The 16,570-nt window shown below is 54.6% G+C and overlaps 1 protein-coding gene across 3 annotated transcripts; it reads left to right on the top strand.

Annotated features, from left to right (window-relative positions):
• Positions 1–830: 830 nt before the first annotated feature.
• On the top strand, positions 831–11,444 carry EIF3K (eukaryotic translation initiation factor 3 subunit K). Of its 3 annotated transcripts, XM_021701123.1 has the most exons (9): positions 845–971; positions 1,858–1,956; positions 3,598–3,718; positions 5,127–5,201; positions 5,451–5,645; positions 7,510–7,576; positions 7,680–7,757; positions 9,563–9,688; positions 11,379–11,444. In XM_021701123.1, the coding sequence occupies exons 1-9, from the start codon at positions 913–915 to the stop codon at positions 11,408–11,410; spliced, it is 852 nt and encodes a 283-aa protein (XP_021556798.1). In that variant the 5' UTR covers positions 845–912; the 3' UTR covers positions 11,411–11,444. The 3 variants fall into 3 exon arrangements, with proteins under 3 accessions (XP_021556799.1, XP_021556798.1, XP_044767417.1); XM_021701124.1 differs by lacking the exon at positions 5,451–5,645 and having other exon boundaries at positions 831–971; positions 11,379–11,443; XM_044911482.1 differs by lacking the exons at positions 5,451–5,645; positions 7,680–7,757 and having other exon boundaries at positions 11,379–11,443.
• Positions 11,445–16,570: the final 5,126 nt, after the last annotated feature.

Here is a 16,570-nt window from a genome sequence, read left to right as displayed (position 1 = left end):
CATCCGGAGATGGAGATGGTAGGCTAGCACAGGAGTGGTCATGCACTGTACATGCCTGTTCCCTGGGGTACACATACACACTGAGCGGTGCCCACCTATGTACCCACTGTGCGCAGACCAGTAGACGTACACGTGCCTGGATACCCGTGTGCACACACGTGGACGCGCCCAGAGCACATACCTCCACGTATATGACACATGCTTGTGCATTCACGCCTAGTGTGCAGAAGGGCACTCGCCTTCTCCCGCAAGCCTGGAGCCTAAAGGGGCCTGAGCGCCAGCCGGCAGGGTCCAGGAGCCCTTCGGCCCAGCCCGCCCCTGCCGGGCAGAGCACCACAGCCTTACCGGTCCCTACCGCTGGAGTTGGGGCGGAGGGTGGGGACGAGGTTCTGGACCCCAGAGCTCGGGATCCTGCTTCAGAGGCCGAGGCCTGGGGCAAGGGGGACGTCAAAGAGCACTTCCCTAGGGAATCTGGCCAGGGCTCAAGTTAAGGGATACTGCGCGCACCCCAGCACAGTTTTGTTAGTTCACGACCGCGCGCAACACAACGCGCGTGCACCGGTAGAGAGCCGTCTCCCAGGCTGTGGAGTTCGCGCGCACGTCCCAGGGGGCTAGAACGCGGTGCGGGAGGCCCGGGAAAAGCTTCGCCCCGCCTCCTCGCCCCGAGACGGCGCCTGCGTACTGGACTAGATCAAGCCTTTTCTCACGCTGTTGGTCCAGCTCGGGGGGAGCGTATGCGCACGCGCCAACTTCGCCCGCCGGGAAGAAAGTCACGTGGCAGCCGCCGCCAACGGCGCGGAGAAGACAACGACGTAGTTTCCGTTTCCACCACTTCTTCCTCTTCCGGTCCTCGGGGACGCTCTACCGGGTGGCTCTTCACCTCCAGCTGCGGCGTGGGAGACGATATTCGTCATGGCGATGTTTGAGCAGATGAGAGCGAACGTGGGCAAGTTGCTCAAGGGTATCGACAGGTCTGAGCCCGATCGGAGGGAGCGTTTCCGGCCAAGCGGCGTGGTGGAGGGGTTTTTCTAGAGACCGCGAGGGGTGGTCAGGATCCTGGACTGGCCCGGGAGTAGGCTTTCCTACTCGTCCTGGAGGAGGCCGTGTTTAAGGAAACGGCACTGCAGAGGCCTGCGGGCGGGAGACAGCCCTGCCTACCTCGCAGTGCTCCCGCTTTTTAATTGCTTTAGGTCTTCCTCTCTGCTCCTCGGCTTTCCCTTTCACAGCCCCTCAGTTTCCTGTGACTACGCTCCTCAGCCTCGCAGTGTGTGTCAGTGCCTCTTCATCTCTGTTTTCTTTTCCTCTAATGCCGTTCATTCAGCACACCTCACTGAAATCTACTCTCTTCGCTCTGGGCAGTGCTGGGGACCAGAGGTGACCAAGACAGCCCCAGGCCATGCTTCCATGGAGTTCCCAGTTCAGAGTCCAGACAAACCGGACAATAGGCAGTGATAGCCAGAAGTAATCAGGGCTGGGATGGGGGAAACTAAGCAGGAGAGGATGGGGCTAAACCAGGGTGGGGATCTGGAGAGGGGAGGAGGGGGTGAGGGGCAAAGATGTCCAGGAGGCCAGGTGTACAGGTTGCAATGACTGATTGGCTGAGAGGTGTTGTGTGTGGGGGGGGCATCCTAGAAAAGACCCAGGGCTCTGATGGGGTTCAGAGCTTTGGCTTAGGTCTGTAATGTGGGTAAGTGTTACTAGAGGTTACAGAGCTGATTCAAGAGTAATGGCAGAGTTGGAGGAAAGGAAGGAAGGGAAGGAGGAGCAGGTTACAGCGCCCTTCTCCCCCCACCCCCACAAAGTGACTGGCCTCAGCTCCTCTTCCCTCTCTGCTCACCCGTCCTGATTCTTCTGTAGGTACAATCCTGAGAATCTGGCCACCCTGGAGCGGTATGTGGAGACGCAGGCCAAGGAGAATGCCTACGATCTGGAAGCCAACCTGGCCGTCCTGAAGCTGTGAGTGTCTGCCTCCATCCCCACCTCCGGGCCAGCAGCCAGCAGGGGGCCATTCTTAACATTGGGTGAGGACGGAGTTGGGGGTGGTCTTCCGGATGTGGCTTCTCCTGGTGTGCAAGGCTAGGAAGCCAAGGGAGTTGGCACAGGAGGAGAGATGGTTTTTAAAAATTAATCACACGTTACACATATAGGTTGGTACAAAACAGAGAAACATAGCTAAATAAGTACAAGTGAAAACCCACATAAACACCAGGCTTATTACAAAATTGAGTGTTATCAGGCCCCCAGGCCCTTTGCTTCGTATGCTTTGTGCTGGCCACCTCACCCCCACCCTAGTAACCGCTTTTATGCTCTCATGGTCTGGTTTTATGTGAGTTTACCACACACCCATGCATCCTGATGAGCTTGGCTCAGGTTTGCCTGTGTTGAACTTGACACAAATGTAGTCCTACAGCATGAGCTTCTCTGCATCTGGCATCTTCCACTTAGCACCGAGTTTGTGAGATCGATCCATTTTTCCTGCGGCTGCAATTTGTTGTCCTTCTTGTGTAGTGCTTTCCTGTGCAAGACTGTCTAAATGACCTGTCCTCCCGCTGATGGACCTCTGCGTTCTATCCCCACAGTGCTGTATTAACACGCTGTCAGTTGTGTAATTTTTATATGTTGTCTCAGTCTTGATAGCTGTAAAATGGAGGTAACACTCGTATTTATGGGGTTGTTTAGATTGTTAGTGGGGTAATTGCTGCTTAGCGCTCATCATGCGGTAGCTACTGTGCTGTAAGCTTTGTGTGTATTAACTCAGATGCTGTATTGTCTTTGTGAAGTACATAGGGTTGTTATTGTCCCTTCTTTCGAGGGAGGGGACTGATGCACAGAGAATTTCGAAGAGGTAGTCCAAGGTCACTTATGAGGGAAGTTGGAACCCAAGCAATCTGCCTCCAGAGCCTCGACCACTGCTCCAGACTATACTTACGTATTTATTTATTTGTGAACCACTTTTTTTTTTTTAAGATTTTATTTATTTATGGGCGCCTGGGTTGCTCAGTTGGTTAAGCGACTGCCTTCGGCTCAGGTCATGATCCTGGAGTCCCTGGATCGAGTCCCGCATCGGGCTCCCTGCTCGGCAGGGAGTCTGCTTCTCCCTCTGACCCTCCCCCCTCTCATGTGCTCTCTCTCATTCTCTCTCTCTCTCAAATAAATAAAATCTTTAAAAAAAAAAAAAAGATTTTATTTATTTATTTGACAGAGAGAGACACAGCGAGAGAGGGCACACAAGCAGGGGGAGTGGGAGAGGGAGAAGCAGGCTTCCCGCCGAGCAGGGAGCCCGAAGTGGGGCTCAATCCCAGGACCCTAGGATCATGACCTGAGCCGAAGGCAGACGCCCAACGACTGAGCCACCCAGGCCCCCTCTTTGTGACCCACGCAACAGTGTCTGGCTTATGGGGTGGTTGGGAGGATTAACTGTCCCCGTCTGCAGAATAGGAAAGTAGGTCAGGGAGGTTAAGGTCATAGAGTCAGAGTGCTGTGATTGGAGGCCAGGCATGTCCAACTCCTGAGCTCTGGGCCACAGCACTGGGCCTCTCATGAGGCCCAGGGAGCTGAAGAAGCTACTATGTCTCTGTCTCTTGTTCCCCTTCTCAGGTACCAGTTCAACCCAGCCTTCTTTCAAACCACAGTCACCGCCCAGATCCTGCTGAAGGCCCTCACCAACCTGCCCCACACAGACTTCACACTGTGCAAGTGCATGATCGATCAGGCACATGTATCCTTCCAGTTTCCGGGTGGGGTGTGCAGGGGAGGGGTGGGGGAAAGGTAGATGAATTCCCGGGTGATCGGTCTGTGAGTTCAGCCACAAACTCCGAGCGCCTGCTCTGGGCTTGGCGCGGTGCCGGTTGGGACATTTGGGTGGCTGTGACAGGCCTGGCCCCTGCCCTCCCTGAGCTCACCATGCAGTGGGTGAGAGAGGTCCTCTGTCAGGAAGCACCTGACCCTGCCCGGATGTTAGGGAGGGCTTCTTGGAGGAGGGAACGTCTGAAAGATGAGCTAAATGAAGTGCTAGGGAAGGGTGATCCGGGTGGAGGGAACAGTATGTAAGGAGGCCCAGAGAGAAAAAAGAAGAGGTCAGTGCTCTTTCAGAGGTCATAGAAGAAGTTTGGCGCAGCCTCACCACAGATTTCAAAATGCAATCTGGTCAGACTCGGAAGGGCACCGGGAAGCCGTAGAAGGCTTAAACTGCAGAGTGAGTTGGGTAGATTTAGGCTTTAGAAGGATTCCCACTGAGGGTTGTAGCTGAGTGAAGGCCACCAGGCAAGAGGCAGGAGCCATGAAGAGCTGGAGCATCAGTTGAACTTCATTCTACGTGTCTTCCGTATCTGGCACCGCGCTGGCCGTCCGTGACTAAAGGTTGACTGAAAATGAACTGGCTTCCCCCCCCACCCTTTGCTTTCCTCTGGCCTGCGTTTTTGTGACAGGTCCACCACTTGGCCAGGGGAGCCTCCCTCTGCCCTTGAATCACTTGACAAGCTTGGCAGAGTCCCCCCATCTGTGCTTCTGGCACTCACAGTCCCGAGGGTCACACTTAACCTGCCCGTCAGCAGCTGAGCTGAGAAATGGGGGCTTACGCATTGAACCTGTGTGTGTCCATGGGCGTGCCTGCCTTCTGAGAGATTGTCCACCTTGCCCAGGGGTCTGTTCTGTTAACTTTTTAAAAAAAAAAAAGGCATACGGTACGCTGTTAAAAGTACAAAAAGCATATGGTGGAAAAAGACGGCCTCCTCCCTCCCCTGTCCCACAGGCACCGCCCTCCCCTGCCAGGAGGCAGGTTGTTTGCTGTTCTCAGGTACCTTTCCAGAGATACCCTGAGTACAGGTGTGTGTGTTCACATACACGTGTGTGTGTCCCCACCCATACGCGCGCGTGCCCACACACCAGCCCCCCCATCCAGATGGTGGCCTCTTATGCATGTTGGTCTGCATTTTGCCTTTTCACCTTCCAGCATGTCCTGTTGCATCTCCACGTGAGGTCTCTAAGAGTTGACTCGACCCCAGAGTGTGGACAGGCCAGGTTTTGGCTTCGTGTCTCCATTGCTGGATCACCTGTTGCCTTAAGCATGCTACGGTGAACAGAAGGTGGGCTCAGGGCTGTTTTCCCTTAACACTTCCTCCTCTTAGCAAGAAGAACGGCCAATCCGACAGATTTTGTACCTCGGAGACCTGCTGGAGACCTGCCACTTCCAGGCCTTCTGGGTAACTTGGCTCCAGGGCCAGGGTGGGCGGCTGGGCCGCTGGGCCGAGGCGGGACAGGCTGCTAAAAGGAACAACCACTCACATTTGCTGTCTGCTTGTATAACCACGGGCGATCCCGTGCTCAGGGCTTTGCGCGGGTGACCGCATGGACTCATCATCCTCGCACTGAGCCAGGACTCCCACATTGTCCCTTGTGTCCCCAGGCCGGGGCACGTGTGCACGCACCCACGTCTGACCTTCCTGCCAAAGTCCTCCATCCTCTGGATGCTCCTTCCCTTTCTTGCTCGAACTGGATCCACACCTTCCACTTCTGCCAAGGGTCCTCCTCACCGTCATCCCCAGGCCCATCTCTCCCCCACAAAACCCCTCAGTCCTGAAGCCTGGGTGTTGGCACTTCCTGCCCCACTCTGTTGGTGTCAGCCCCTGACGGCCTCGCCTCCTTTCGTGAGTAACCAAGCTCCTGTTCACCCCCACTCACTGCTACTTCTGTCGTTCTCAGTTGCTTGCAAAGCCAGACCAGTGATCTTTCCACCACCCCGACCTTGGGGTGCCTCCATCTCTTGTCCTCCACGTGACCTCGGCCCCTCCCTCCCAGTCATGCCCTAGATCAGCTCTCAGCACATTGGACCCTCGAGGAGTTGAAAAAACAAAACGAAACTGATCCTTGACTCGGGCCATCCGAATCTCATCGGTGTGAGTGCGGTGCAGGTGGTGGGATCCAAAGCAGTTATTGCAGATGTCCCTGATGCCCCGGGAAACTGGGGAGCCACCCCCCAGTCCCTACCTTCAGCAGCATTGCTCCCTTCTCTGCCAGTGTCTGACGTTTCCACCCCCCACCTCCGACCACTTCCTCCCAGCTTCCCGGCTCACCCCTGGGAGGGCTCCAGCCTGGTGTGCTTAGGCCTGACCAGTAGCCCAGGCCCTCCGTTATGCTTCTGCCATCAGCGGGAGTCTGCACCGGACACTGCGAGTGGCCGGAGGGAGGCCCATCAGCCTCGCAGTGTGCATCCCTTCCTGGCCCAGGGGCTCACCGCCCACTCCCAGCTCTTCACGCCTTCTCGCCCCCTCTCCTTCCTTCCTCTTCTCAACACACGCTCCTCCGCCTTGTTTTGTGGGAAGACCGAAGTAGCCAAAGCAGAACTCCCACACGTGACTGCCCTCAGCCTCGGCATCTGCTTTCGGCCGACTGAACGCTTTTTTGTTTCAGTCGGGGAGTCGTCCCTCCTCCCATCTCAGGCCGCCCCCCGGCTGGCACGCTGTTCCCCTTGCCCCTCGCCCCCTCGGCGCTCCTCCCTCCTCTTGTAGCAGCAGGGCCTGCCTTCCCCGGTTGTTTCTGTCAGAGAAGACCACGTCCACCCTGTAGTTCGTTCTCGCCTGCAGGAGAGAACTCTCCCCGAACTTCCACGTGCCCCACCACATCTGCCTCCTGCCCTCTTTCTCTGTTCCCCATGGAGAGGAAAGTCTCGCATCCCCGGGAAACCCTCGGGGTCAGGCGGAGCAGGGCCCTTGGTTACCCCGCTCGTGGGCAGGGTTGCCTGTGCTCAGTTTCTCCTCCCTGCTCACTTGAAGCTGCTGTGTTCGTTCCATTCAGGATTTTGTGACCAGCCTTCTACCGCCCTGGTCTCCCACATGTATACGTGTGCCCGTCTGCACGCATGCACGATGAAACCCACCTCTGATGGGGGCTGCGCACTGCTCCCTCAAATCCTTTTATCGTTTGGCTCCCAGGGCAGTTACTCTCCTATACATCCTCTGCATTGTCCTTGAGGGTTCCTCATTTCCCGCACTAATGTTGGAAGGAGCCCTTGCTGGGAAGGTGATTTTTGGACAAAAGCCTGAAGGGCGTAGGGGTGCCAGCCATGGGGAAGGAGAGTTCGAGACCCAGCACCAGCCAGCTCAAAGACCTTAAGGTGGGCGGGTGCTCGGTGTGTCTGAGGAGCAGCAAGGAGGCCCCTGCGGCTGGAGCGAAGGGCTGAGGGGGAGGACGTCTTATGGGACACTTGGCCTTTTCTCCGATGGGTGAGTGCAGTTAGCTAATCTGTCTCTGTTCGCTCTTTGGGTCTGTGGTTTCTGCCTGCCTGGTTCAACCCCCAGCTCTGCAATTTGGGGCAAGTCACTTAGCTGCTCTGAGCCTTGCTTTTTTCATCTCCAAAAATGGGCAGAAAATAGTAACTTACGTTATAGGGTCGCACAGAGAAGAAAGTTGGCATGTGAGGTGGATGCCCAAGTCGTAGCTTCTGTTGCTAATTTCATTAACAATAATATTCTTGAAGTTACATTATTGTGAACGTTATCATTGCCCTCACAGCAAGCCCTGGATGAAAACATGGACCTCCTGGAAGGTATAACCGGCTTTGAAGACTCTGTCCGAAAATGTAAGTCCGTCTCGGTACCTGGGTTTCCCAGGGGGAAGGGGTAGGGAGTGGCAGCAAGGTCCCGAGGGTGGCCCTTTACCATCTTCGTTCCTCATCTCTGCAGTTATCTGCCACGTTGTGGGTATCACCTATCAGCACATTGATCGCTGGCTGCTGGCTGAGATGCTCGGGGATCTGACGGGTAAGGCCTCTCTGGGTTCCTGGTGCCAATCAAGGAGGTTGGGGTGGTCAGGGGCCGTGGGCCTCGGCCAGCTCCTCAGATGGACCCATCCCTGCCTCAGCAAGTCGTTGTTGAAGGTCCAGCCCTGCTCGTTATTGAGGGAGTAAGGAACATAAATAAAACATACCCCTCCTTGGGGGAGTTGCTGTGGTATTCGTTTATTGTATTCTGCATAAGTTATTTGAATGCTTTCTCTGTACCAGACTATTCTAGGCCTGGAGGACTCAGCAGTGAAGGAAACAGAGTGGCTCAGATTTCTTCTCATGGCAGTAGCAAAACTTAGATAACAAAATGAGAAGTACAAGTCTAGCGTGAACTCACACAAGACAGCTCACCGGGCTGAGGTGAATAGTGCCTCAGTGGAGACAGGTACTGAAGGCCAAGGAAACCAGAGGGTGTTGAGGCAGGGGTGCGCCTGTCTTGTTCACAGAGCAGCCAAGGTACCTGGTGGGAGCACAGTGAGTGAGGGGCAGAGCCGAGGAGCAGAGAAGTGGCGGTGGGAGGGACATCTTCAGATACCATGGGGCTTCCTGAGGACATAGTCCTTTGTCCTGAGTGAGCTGGAGCCACGGGGGTTCTGAGCAGGGAGGGACATGAGCAGATTTGTGTTTTTTAAAAGATTCTTCCAGGGGCACCTGGGTGGTGTCTTAAGTGTCTGACTTTTTTTCTTCCTTTTTAGATTTTACTTATTATTTATTTGAGAGACAGAGATATAATGAGAACATGAGCAGGGAGGAGAGGGAGAAGGAGGCTCCCTGCCGAGCAGGGAGCCAAATGAGGGACTCGATCCCAGGGTCCTGGGATCAAGCCCCACATCGGGCTCCCTGCTCCGCGGGAAGCCTGCTTCTCCCTCTCCCGCTCCCCCTGCTTGTGTTCCCTCTCTCGCTGTGTCTCTCTCTGTCAAATGAATAAAAATAAATAAATAAATAAAAATAAAAAATTTTTCCAGAAAGAAAGAAAAGAAAAATGTTTGTGTATTGGCTCCTTTTTGCAAAAAGAAACAGGAGAAAAATAAAGCTAAGGAAAATGGTTACTCCTTGGGAGGTGGGGGGTGAGCACAGGGAGGGAGAGCGGTGGGTTGGGGGTGAGACTTGTCTGAGTACCTTATTTGGGTAGTTTTGCCTTTTGATCTGGTTGTGTGTGTGTTAGCAGAAGCTAACTTATTGGACACTGTGTCGGGCTGCACTAAGTGCTTTACATCAGGTAGATGTTTTGTATATTTAAAAGTGAGATTAAGTCAAAAAGGGATCAAACAACTCTTAGAGTTGAATCCAAAGAGAAGCGGATGAATTTATCAAATTGCTAATAGTCCCACAAAAGAATTACTTCAAGTAGCAGGACATTTTCTGGCCGTACGTCCTCCCTGGCAGGTTTTTTAAGAGCCAAAACAGCCTGCAAAGAAATTCCCAGCTGAGGCTCTGGGCTTATGGTTCGTGATAGGACATAATTTTAAAATCATTTCAAAGTTCTGCGGAAAAGCAGGGAAGGAAGCACACCACTGTTGTTGGAAACTGAGATTTGCTCTGGGAGAGAAAAGGGGTAGAAATGAAAGAAGGGGAGACAGAGGCCCTGTGATGTAAGGGTGGGAAAGCCGACAGGCTCCCTCTGGCTGCCGTTTGGAGAATGAACCGTAGAAACGCAAGCAAGTGCGGCTGCAGGAGATATGGTGGCCGCTGAGGCAGTTGGGCGGGAGGGCGCCCCGGCCTTTGGCTGCGGTCCTGGGGGAGCGGATGACTGAGCCCCCGCATGGCCCGTGTCACCTGCAGACAGCCAGCTAAAGGTGTGGATGAGCAAGTATGGCTGGAGCGCTGATGAGTCGGGCCAGATCTTCATCTGTAGCCAGGAGGAGAGCATCAAGCCCAAGAACATCGTGGAGAAGATCGACTTCGACAGTGAGTGCTGGCCCGAGGCTGCAGACTATGGGTCTAAGGAGCTGCCCCTCGACAGACCGGGGCTGGGGCCCCAAAGGACTTGGGTAGCTGTGGTCTGGTTCAGGGCCAGGATCTTTGCATCTGTTGGAGTCCACTGACTTCTCTCATGGGGCTGCCTGCTCAGGGAGGAATGGTGGGGGGGGGGGGTCCCTCCCTGGGACTCCCGGGGGCTCCGGCCTATTGGCAGTCTGTCCTTGGAGATGGCGCCTCGGCCCTGGCATCCGAAGAAACAGGAACGCCAGAAAGTGCGGGTTCTGGACTCGGGTAGTGGGACGGGGATCCCGGGTCTCGGTTTCTTAGCTCTGCCACTCGGGGCGAGTGATTTTACCTCTCTGCCTCAGTTTTCTCATCCAAAAAGTGGGGATCCCGGCAGCACTCATTATGACAATTACTGTGTAGTTCCTGACGCTTAGCAGGTGGTTTGGTCCTCACGTGAGCCCCGTACGGTAGGGGCTGTAAGTGGACAGTATCCTAATACATACGTGGAGGAGTGAGGGCAGAGTGAGACGGCCGTGTAGAGCACGGAGCGGAGCAAAGAGCCGCGTGGGCCGTGCTTGGCACTGTTGCACACGCTAACCGACCACAGCCCCCCTGGCCCCTCGGTGAAGGGAGCAGAACAGCTGTGTGGTCAGGCCCTCACCGCACTGTGCGTGTGTTGGAGAGTGAGTCAGAACCCAGGGATCGGCTGCTCCCTTGCGCCCTGGGTCTCCCCCCCCCCCACCCCATCCCTTGAGTCTGATTCTGGGGTTTTAAAGGTGTGTCTTGGTACAGCGTGGTTTCTCACTACAGACTAGCTCATTTGGTGCTGAACTGAGGATCAGGACTCAGTGGGCCCTCATCTCGGCGCGTGGGGCCTGTGGACCCTCACTCTAAGTGAGAGGTGCCCCCTGTGTTTGGGTTCTGGGTGAGAAGTGGCTGCAGGAAAGGGCTCTCCGGCGAGGAGGTGGAAGGCTGGCGCTCAGCATGTCTTGCAGACAGCACACAGAAAATGTTGCTGTGGCGGCAGTGAGAAGAACCAGGAGCTCTTGGTGCCGAGCATTGTTCTGAGCATGTCAGGTCAATGCTTCGTGCAGGTGGGGAAGCTGCTGTTCACGAACTTGCCTGAGGTCACCCACCTGGTACTGGATGCAGGCCTCCTTGCTCGGGGGTGGAGATTCTTTTTTTTTTTTTTTAAAGATTTTATTTATTTAACAGAGACATAGCGAGAGCAGGAACACAAGCAGGGGGAGTGGGAGAGGGAGAAGCAGGCTTCCCGCAGAGCGGGAAGCCTGATGTGGGACTCGATCCCAGGACCCTGGGATCATGACCTGAGCCGAAGGCAGACGCTTAACGACTGAGCCATCCAGGCGCCCTCGGGGGTGGAGATTCTTAACTACCGCTCCCTACTGCCTTTGTGGGGCGCCTGGCTGGCTGAGTCCGTAGAGAGTGCGACTCTTATTCTTGGGGTCGTGAGTTCAAGCCCCATGTTGGGCACAGAGATTACTTAAAAAAAAAAAAAAAACCCACCAAACTGTCTTTGTGAAGGTGACCGGGCCCAGAAGGGGTTTGTGATCTGCGCCCCCTAAAGAATTGTGGGTGCCATAGCTGGTGGCTGGAGGTTGGTCTCCCATTCTTGCCCTGTTGACCTGCTCCCGTCTTCCATTCTCAACAGGTGTGTCCAGCATCATGGCCTCCTCCCAGTAACTTGGCAGGCGTCGAATAAAGAGTTGTTGGCTTAACTCCTGTTGTCTTCCGCTCATTGGCTTCCTGCCTCTGCCCCTCGCCCACCAGGGGGAGCCTGGGAGCAGGCCTCTGCCCACTCTGTGCGGGAGCCACCTCCCTGCTGCCTAGGGCCTCCCTCCTCCTCCTTCCTCCCCTGTCCGGCCCCAGCAACCGACCTTCCTCCCCCACCTCCCCCACCTTCGGGACCTGCCAGGTCACCAGTAGGGAGCCGGCAGCCATGAGTCAGCAAGGAGGGGGATGTGAATGAATCAGATGTAGGAGTCCTGCCCTGCAGCTGGATGTGGCCGCCGGGGCTCTTCTGCCTTCTCGAACACCTAGGTGAACAGGAGTGGGTTCCTGGTGAGGGGAGGCACCACCTTTGCCTTTTGGCCTCACAGAGGCTGGAGGAGTGAATGAGAGAGGATTCAGTCCGCCTCCTATCCTGGCTCCTGCTCAGCCCATCGCTGTGTGTCCTTGGCTTGGTGACTCTGCCTCTGTTCCTCAGTTTCCTCATCGGTGGAAAGGGGACAATGACCCACCCTTGTCATTTGTGGAGGATTCCAAGAGCTCTTGCCAGTAAAGGTCTCATCAGGGCCTAACCTGTTCCTGGCTCTTAGAAAACGGGGGTCGTTAATTTCAGACTCAGAATTGTTTGTCCCCAAGGTTGTGAACTAGTCCTCACCATTCTGCTTGGAGAGACTACAGGAAAATTGGGAGTTTTTAGCTAGGCCATTCCCTCCCCCCATCCACAAGTCTCAGCCTGCACCTAGCCAGTGCTGCTTGCTCTGTAGCTGGGTTGGTTACCCCAGTCTTACACAGGAAGGACTCTGGAGCCTGGCAGAGTGACCTTGGGGAAGTGTCTTCCCCTCTGAGCCCAGTGTGTGCAGGAAGAAGGGGTAGCGACAACAGCGACCGCCTTTGGGGGAAAGTGGAGGAAAAGAGATGCCATCGTAGATGTCCAGCCCTTAGCGTAGCCCCGCAGCTGTCACTGAGGAAGCGTTTCATTCTCGTGAGCCATTACGCCTGAGCTTGGCCTCCGGAGAGGGCAGTGGCGGTGCCTGGGCTGTCCCCGCTTCCTGGTCCTCCCTTGTCTGCTTGCATTCACACCCACCATTCTTTTGAGGACACTGCCTGGGAGCCAGGGCAGGGCGGGACACCCTTTGCCCTGGGTTCCAGACCTGAGCAGGAGCCAGGAAGCAGGGTGTGCCCAAGTCCTGGGGACAAAAGGTGCCTCTGTGGCTCGAAACTTGGGAGCCAGCCCTAGGGGGTGGGAGAGGGGCGTAGGAGAGAATACTGGGACACTATTAGATCGTGTAAGTCAAAAGGCACCCCCTCTGCGTGAGGACTCCCACTCACCCCGGTCGGCAGGTGCCTTCATGTAGATACAACCCGCACAACTGACTGGCTGCTCTGCAGGGAAGAGGAAATGACCTTGACCTCTTTGGAAAACCACAGCTATTCCTTCTTAGCCTACTGCTTTTGCTCTGGGAGGATCCTTCAAGCAGCTAAGAGACCTGACTATAGAGAAAGCCTGCCTGCTTTCAAACCCCAGCCTAGCGACCTTTAGGCACATTGGTTGACCTCCCTGTGCCTCAGTTTCCCAGCTGGGGAGAGCACCCACTTAAGTGGTTGCTGTGAGTTCATGCATTTGAAGAGTTGAACATAGTCTGGCCTGTAGTAAGAGACGATACGTTTGCTGCCGGTCTTGCTCTCTCGGGCTTATTTCAGTTGCTTCCATAGTCCCCTCTCGACACCCTGGTATCTATTCACGTTCCCACCCTAGGAGGACATAGCCCTGTTTGGTTCGTTTCACTAACTAGAATTAGCAATGGAATACAACAGGGGCGCCTGGCTGGCTCAGCTGGTAGAGCATCTTGATCTTGGGGTCATGAGTTCAAGTCCTGCATTGGACATAGAGCTTACTTAAAAAAAAACAAAATGTCACACGTAACATTTATAAATAAAGGGAGCCTTTAAACCTCACTGACTGGGGCCATCCACTTCATCTGAGCCCTTCCTCTAGAAGGCTTTTCAGTGTCCACTGAGAGCAGGCAGGGTGGGGCTGATGGCCCATAGCCCCAGTGGCTCTCCCTGCCAACTAGGACCAGCACAAAAGTCCTGGTTTGGTTCTCCAGGTCACAGCCAGCGCTCTTGGATCTTTGGCCAGGTCCCGGCATCCCCTGGGAAAATGGGAGGTGCCCAGGCCTTGTCCCTTTCCTTTGTGTGCCATCGGATCCCTTCCAGTGCTTTTTTGAAAGAGGTGGGGAGAAATCCATGAGCTCCCATACCTGGAGGAGCCGTGTCTTTTCATCCCCAGCCCCGAAGGTTGACTGTGACACAATCCTCTCCGTTCACACTGGGCTAGGTCCTGCTCTAGTCTACCTCCAACCCTTACCTTCTTCCCTTTCCTGACTCCAATCAAGTTCGCACTCCCGGGTCGCTCAGGTCCAACCCTTGGGAGCCGTCTTAAGTCTGGATTCTTCCTTCATTCTCATGGCCACCCCCTCCCCCCATCCAATTCACGACAGTCAGTCCTGTCAGCTCCATTTTTCCAAATGCTTCCACTGCCCGTCCTCCACGGCTCTCTCCTCCTCCAGACCCTGGTCCTGACCATGCTCACCTGGACCATTGTGGCAGCCCCCTGGCTGGTCTCCATGCGTTCACTCCACCTACAGTCTGTTCCCCTCCTGTGGCTGCTGGATCCTGTAAACAGCAATCCCAGCCCTCCTCCTGCTTAGGGTCCTCCTTGAACTTCCCATTGCATTTCCAATAAAATTCAAACTCCTCATCATGGTTTTAAGTCCATCTATTCATTCACCTAAGATATATTAAGTGGCTATCTTGTGCCAGACACTGCTTCAGAGACTAGGGAAACGGTGGTGACCAAAGATCCACACGCTCATGGCCTGACATTCTTGGGAAAGAGACAGATGAACCACAAGCCAATCATGTAGTATGCTAAATGGTGATCAGTATTCTGGAAAAAATAAAACAAAGGAGGGAAGGTGTAGGATGCTATTTTAACCAAGGTGGTCAGGGAAGGTCTCACTGAAGAGGGGATATTTTTGCAGACCTGCAGTGCAGGAGGCTGTTGAAGCTTTGGGGATCCAGTATGTGGGGTAAGTGTTCCAGGCAGCGGTAACAAGGTATCACCCAGTGCAAAGGCCCTGAGGCTGGAAGGTGCCTGGTGTGTTTGAAGAACAGTGAGGAGGAAGTCAGCTGTGTGGCAGGAGCTCAGAGACTGAGAGGGGGAGAGGGAGGTGAACTGGGAGGGGAAATGGGGACAGGATGGGGAAGACCTTGGGGGTCTGGCTGAAGCTCCAGCAGTGTCTTGTTTTGTTTTTGTTTTTAAAAATTTTATTTATTTGACGGAGAGACAGCAAGAGGGAACACAAGCAGGGGGAATGTGAGACGGAGAAGCAGGCTTCCCGCTGAGCAGGGAGCCTGATGCAGGGCTTGATCCCAGGACGCTGGGATCATGACCTGAGCTAAAGGCGGATGCTTAACGACTGAGCCACCCAGGCACCCCCAGGAGTGTCTTGTTTCAAAAGCGGGGCTGGGCTGGGCCAGGGCAGAGAAGACTCCTTCTTTAGCCTTTCCTCCTTTCTTTGACTTTGACTCATACTCAGTATTGCACCAAGGAGGGGTTCTGAGCAGAGGAGTGAGAGACTTAGGTGAGAGATTTGACTCAGGTATTCACAGGCTCCCTCGGGCTTCTTGTGGGAAAGAGAGTGGGGTGGAGGGATGGGAAGGGGAGCAGGGAGATGGTAAGGAGCCTGCTGCAGCCGTCCACGTGAAGACAGGGCAAGGGTGGACAGGACTAGGGTGGGGCCATGGAGGCAGGAGGAAATGGGTGGATTCTGTATATACGTTTTATTTTTTTCTTAAGATTTATTTATTTATTTGACAGAGAGAGAGAAAGCAAGTCTGGTGGGGAGGGGCAGAGGGAGAGGGAGAGGGTCTTAAGCAGACTCCATGTCGTCGAATGTGGAGTCCCACGTGGGGCTTGATCTCACAACTCTGAGATCACAACCCAAGCGACCTGAGTGGAAACCAAGAGTTGGTTCCCTAACTGACTGCACCCCCTGTATATACTTTTGAGATGGAACTGACAGAATTTCCTGAACTGGATGTGGGGTGCAAAGACAAAGAGGAGGCAAGGATTGATTGCAAGGCTTATTGCCCACACAGCTGGAAGGATGGAGGCGCCATTAGTTGAAATGGGGATGACTGTGGGATGATCAGGTTTGGGAAGATCAGAAACTTAGCTTTGGATATTTAAATTTGAGAAGCCTATGAATGTGGCAATGTCATTTATCTGTATTAATTTGCTTACTTATTGTTGCCCCCCCCCCCACCATGTGAGCCGCTTGACAACTAATCATGCTTGTCATGCTCAGCACTCTATGGCCAGCGCAATGCCTGGCACACCACAGGTGCTCAGTAAATGTTTGTTGAATGAATGAAGACAGACAAGTCCCCAAACTCCTTTACCTTCCTGCTCAGCCAGTGTTTATTCCAATCTACCTAACTCTTGTGTCCATTTTGTGAATCCTTCAGGTCTGTGTTCAAATGTCCTCCTTTTCTGCAAAGCCTACCCTGACTACTGTTTGGCATTCCAGCTCATGCTTAATTTTTCTCCATAACATTTATCAAACCTTGGACTATACTTCCAAAGATTTTGTTATCTTCCTTCACTAGAAGGTAGTTCCACGAGGGCAGGGATTTCTGTCTATCTTGTTTAGTGCCGATGCGTAAAACATGAGCTGGCACACGGTCGGCGTTTAATAAATATTTGCTGAATTTGTGTTGCTGAATGGGAATACACATTCCAGGCCTGGGCAGGTTAAGGCTTGATGGCGAGACCCCGCCTTATGAATCATTCATGATCTGGCCCCGCCCACACGCAGAGAACGCGCGCGCTCACGCGGGAGAGGGGACGCGGCTCGTACATGAGCTGAAGAGGTGGTGGGGGAAATGGACTCTGCGCAGGCGCCGGGTTCCCCGAGGCGGGTCCCGGCGCCTTTCTGGTTAGGAGGCGCGCGCGCGCGGGAGGGCGGCGGCGGCGGCGCGGTGCGCAGGCGCGGCGGGCAGTGCGCAGGCGCTGGGGGAGGGCGGGCTAAAGCAGCTGAAGCGGCGGCG

This window comes from Neomonachus schauinslandi, chromosome 16, assembly GCF_002201575.2.
Source record: "Neomonachus schauinslandi chromosome 16, ASM220157v2, whole genome shotgun sequence".
Taxonomy (NCBI): Eukaryota; Metazoa; Chordata; class Mammalia; order Carnivora; family Phocidae; genus Neomonachus; species Neomonachus schauinslandi.
This window is presented reverse-complemented; position numbering and strand designations above follow the sequence as displayed.

Coding starts and splice junctions, on each gene's coding strand:
- EIF3K (XM_021701123.1), top strand. CDS start 913: ATGGCGATGTTTGAGCAGATGAGAGCGAACGTGGGCAAGTTGCTCAAG. Junction 5,646..7,509: donor TGACGGCCTCGCCTCCTTTC/GTGAGTAACCAA, acceptor TTGCCCTCACAG/CAAGCCCTGGATGAAAACAT. Junction 7,758..9,562: donor GATGCTCGGGGATCTGACGG/GTAAGGCCTCTC, acceptor TGTCACCTGCAG/ACAGCCAGCTAAAGGTGTGG.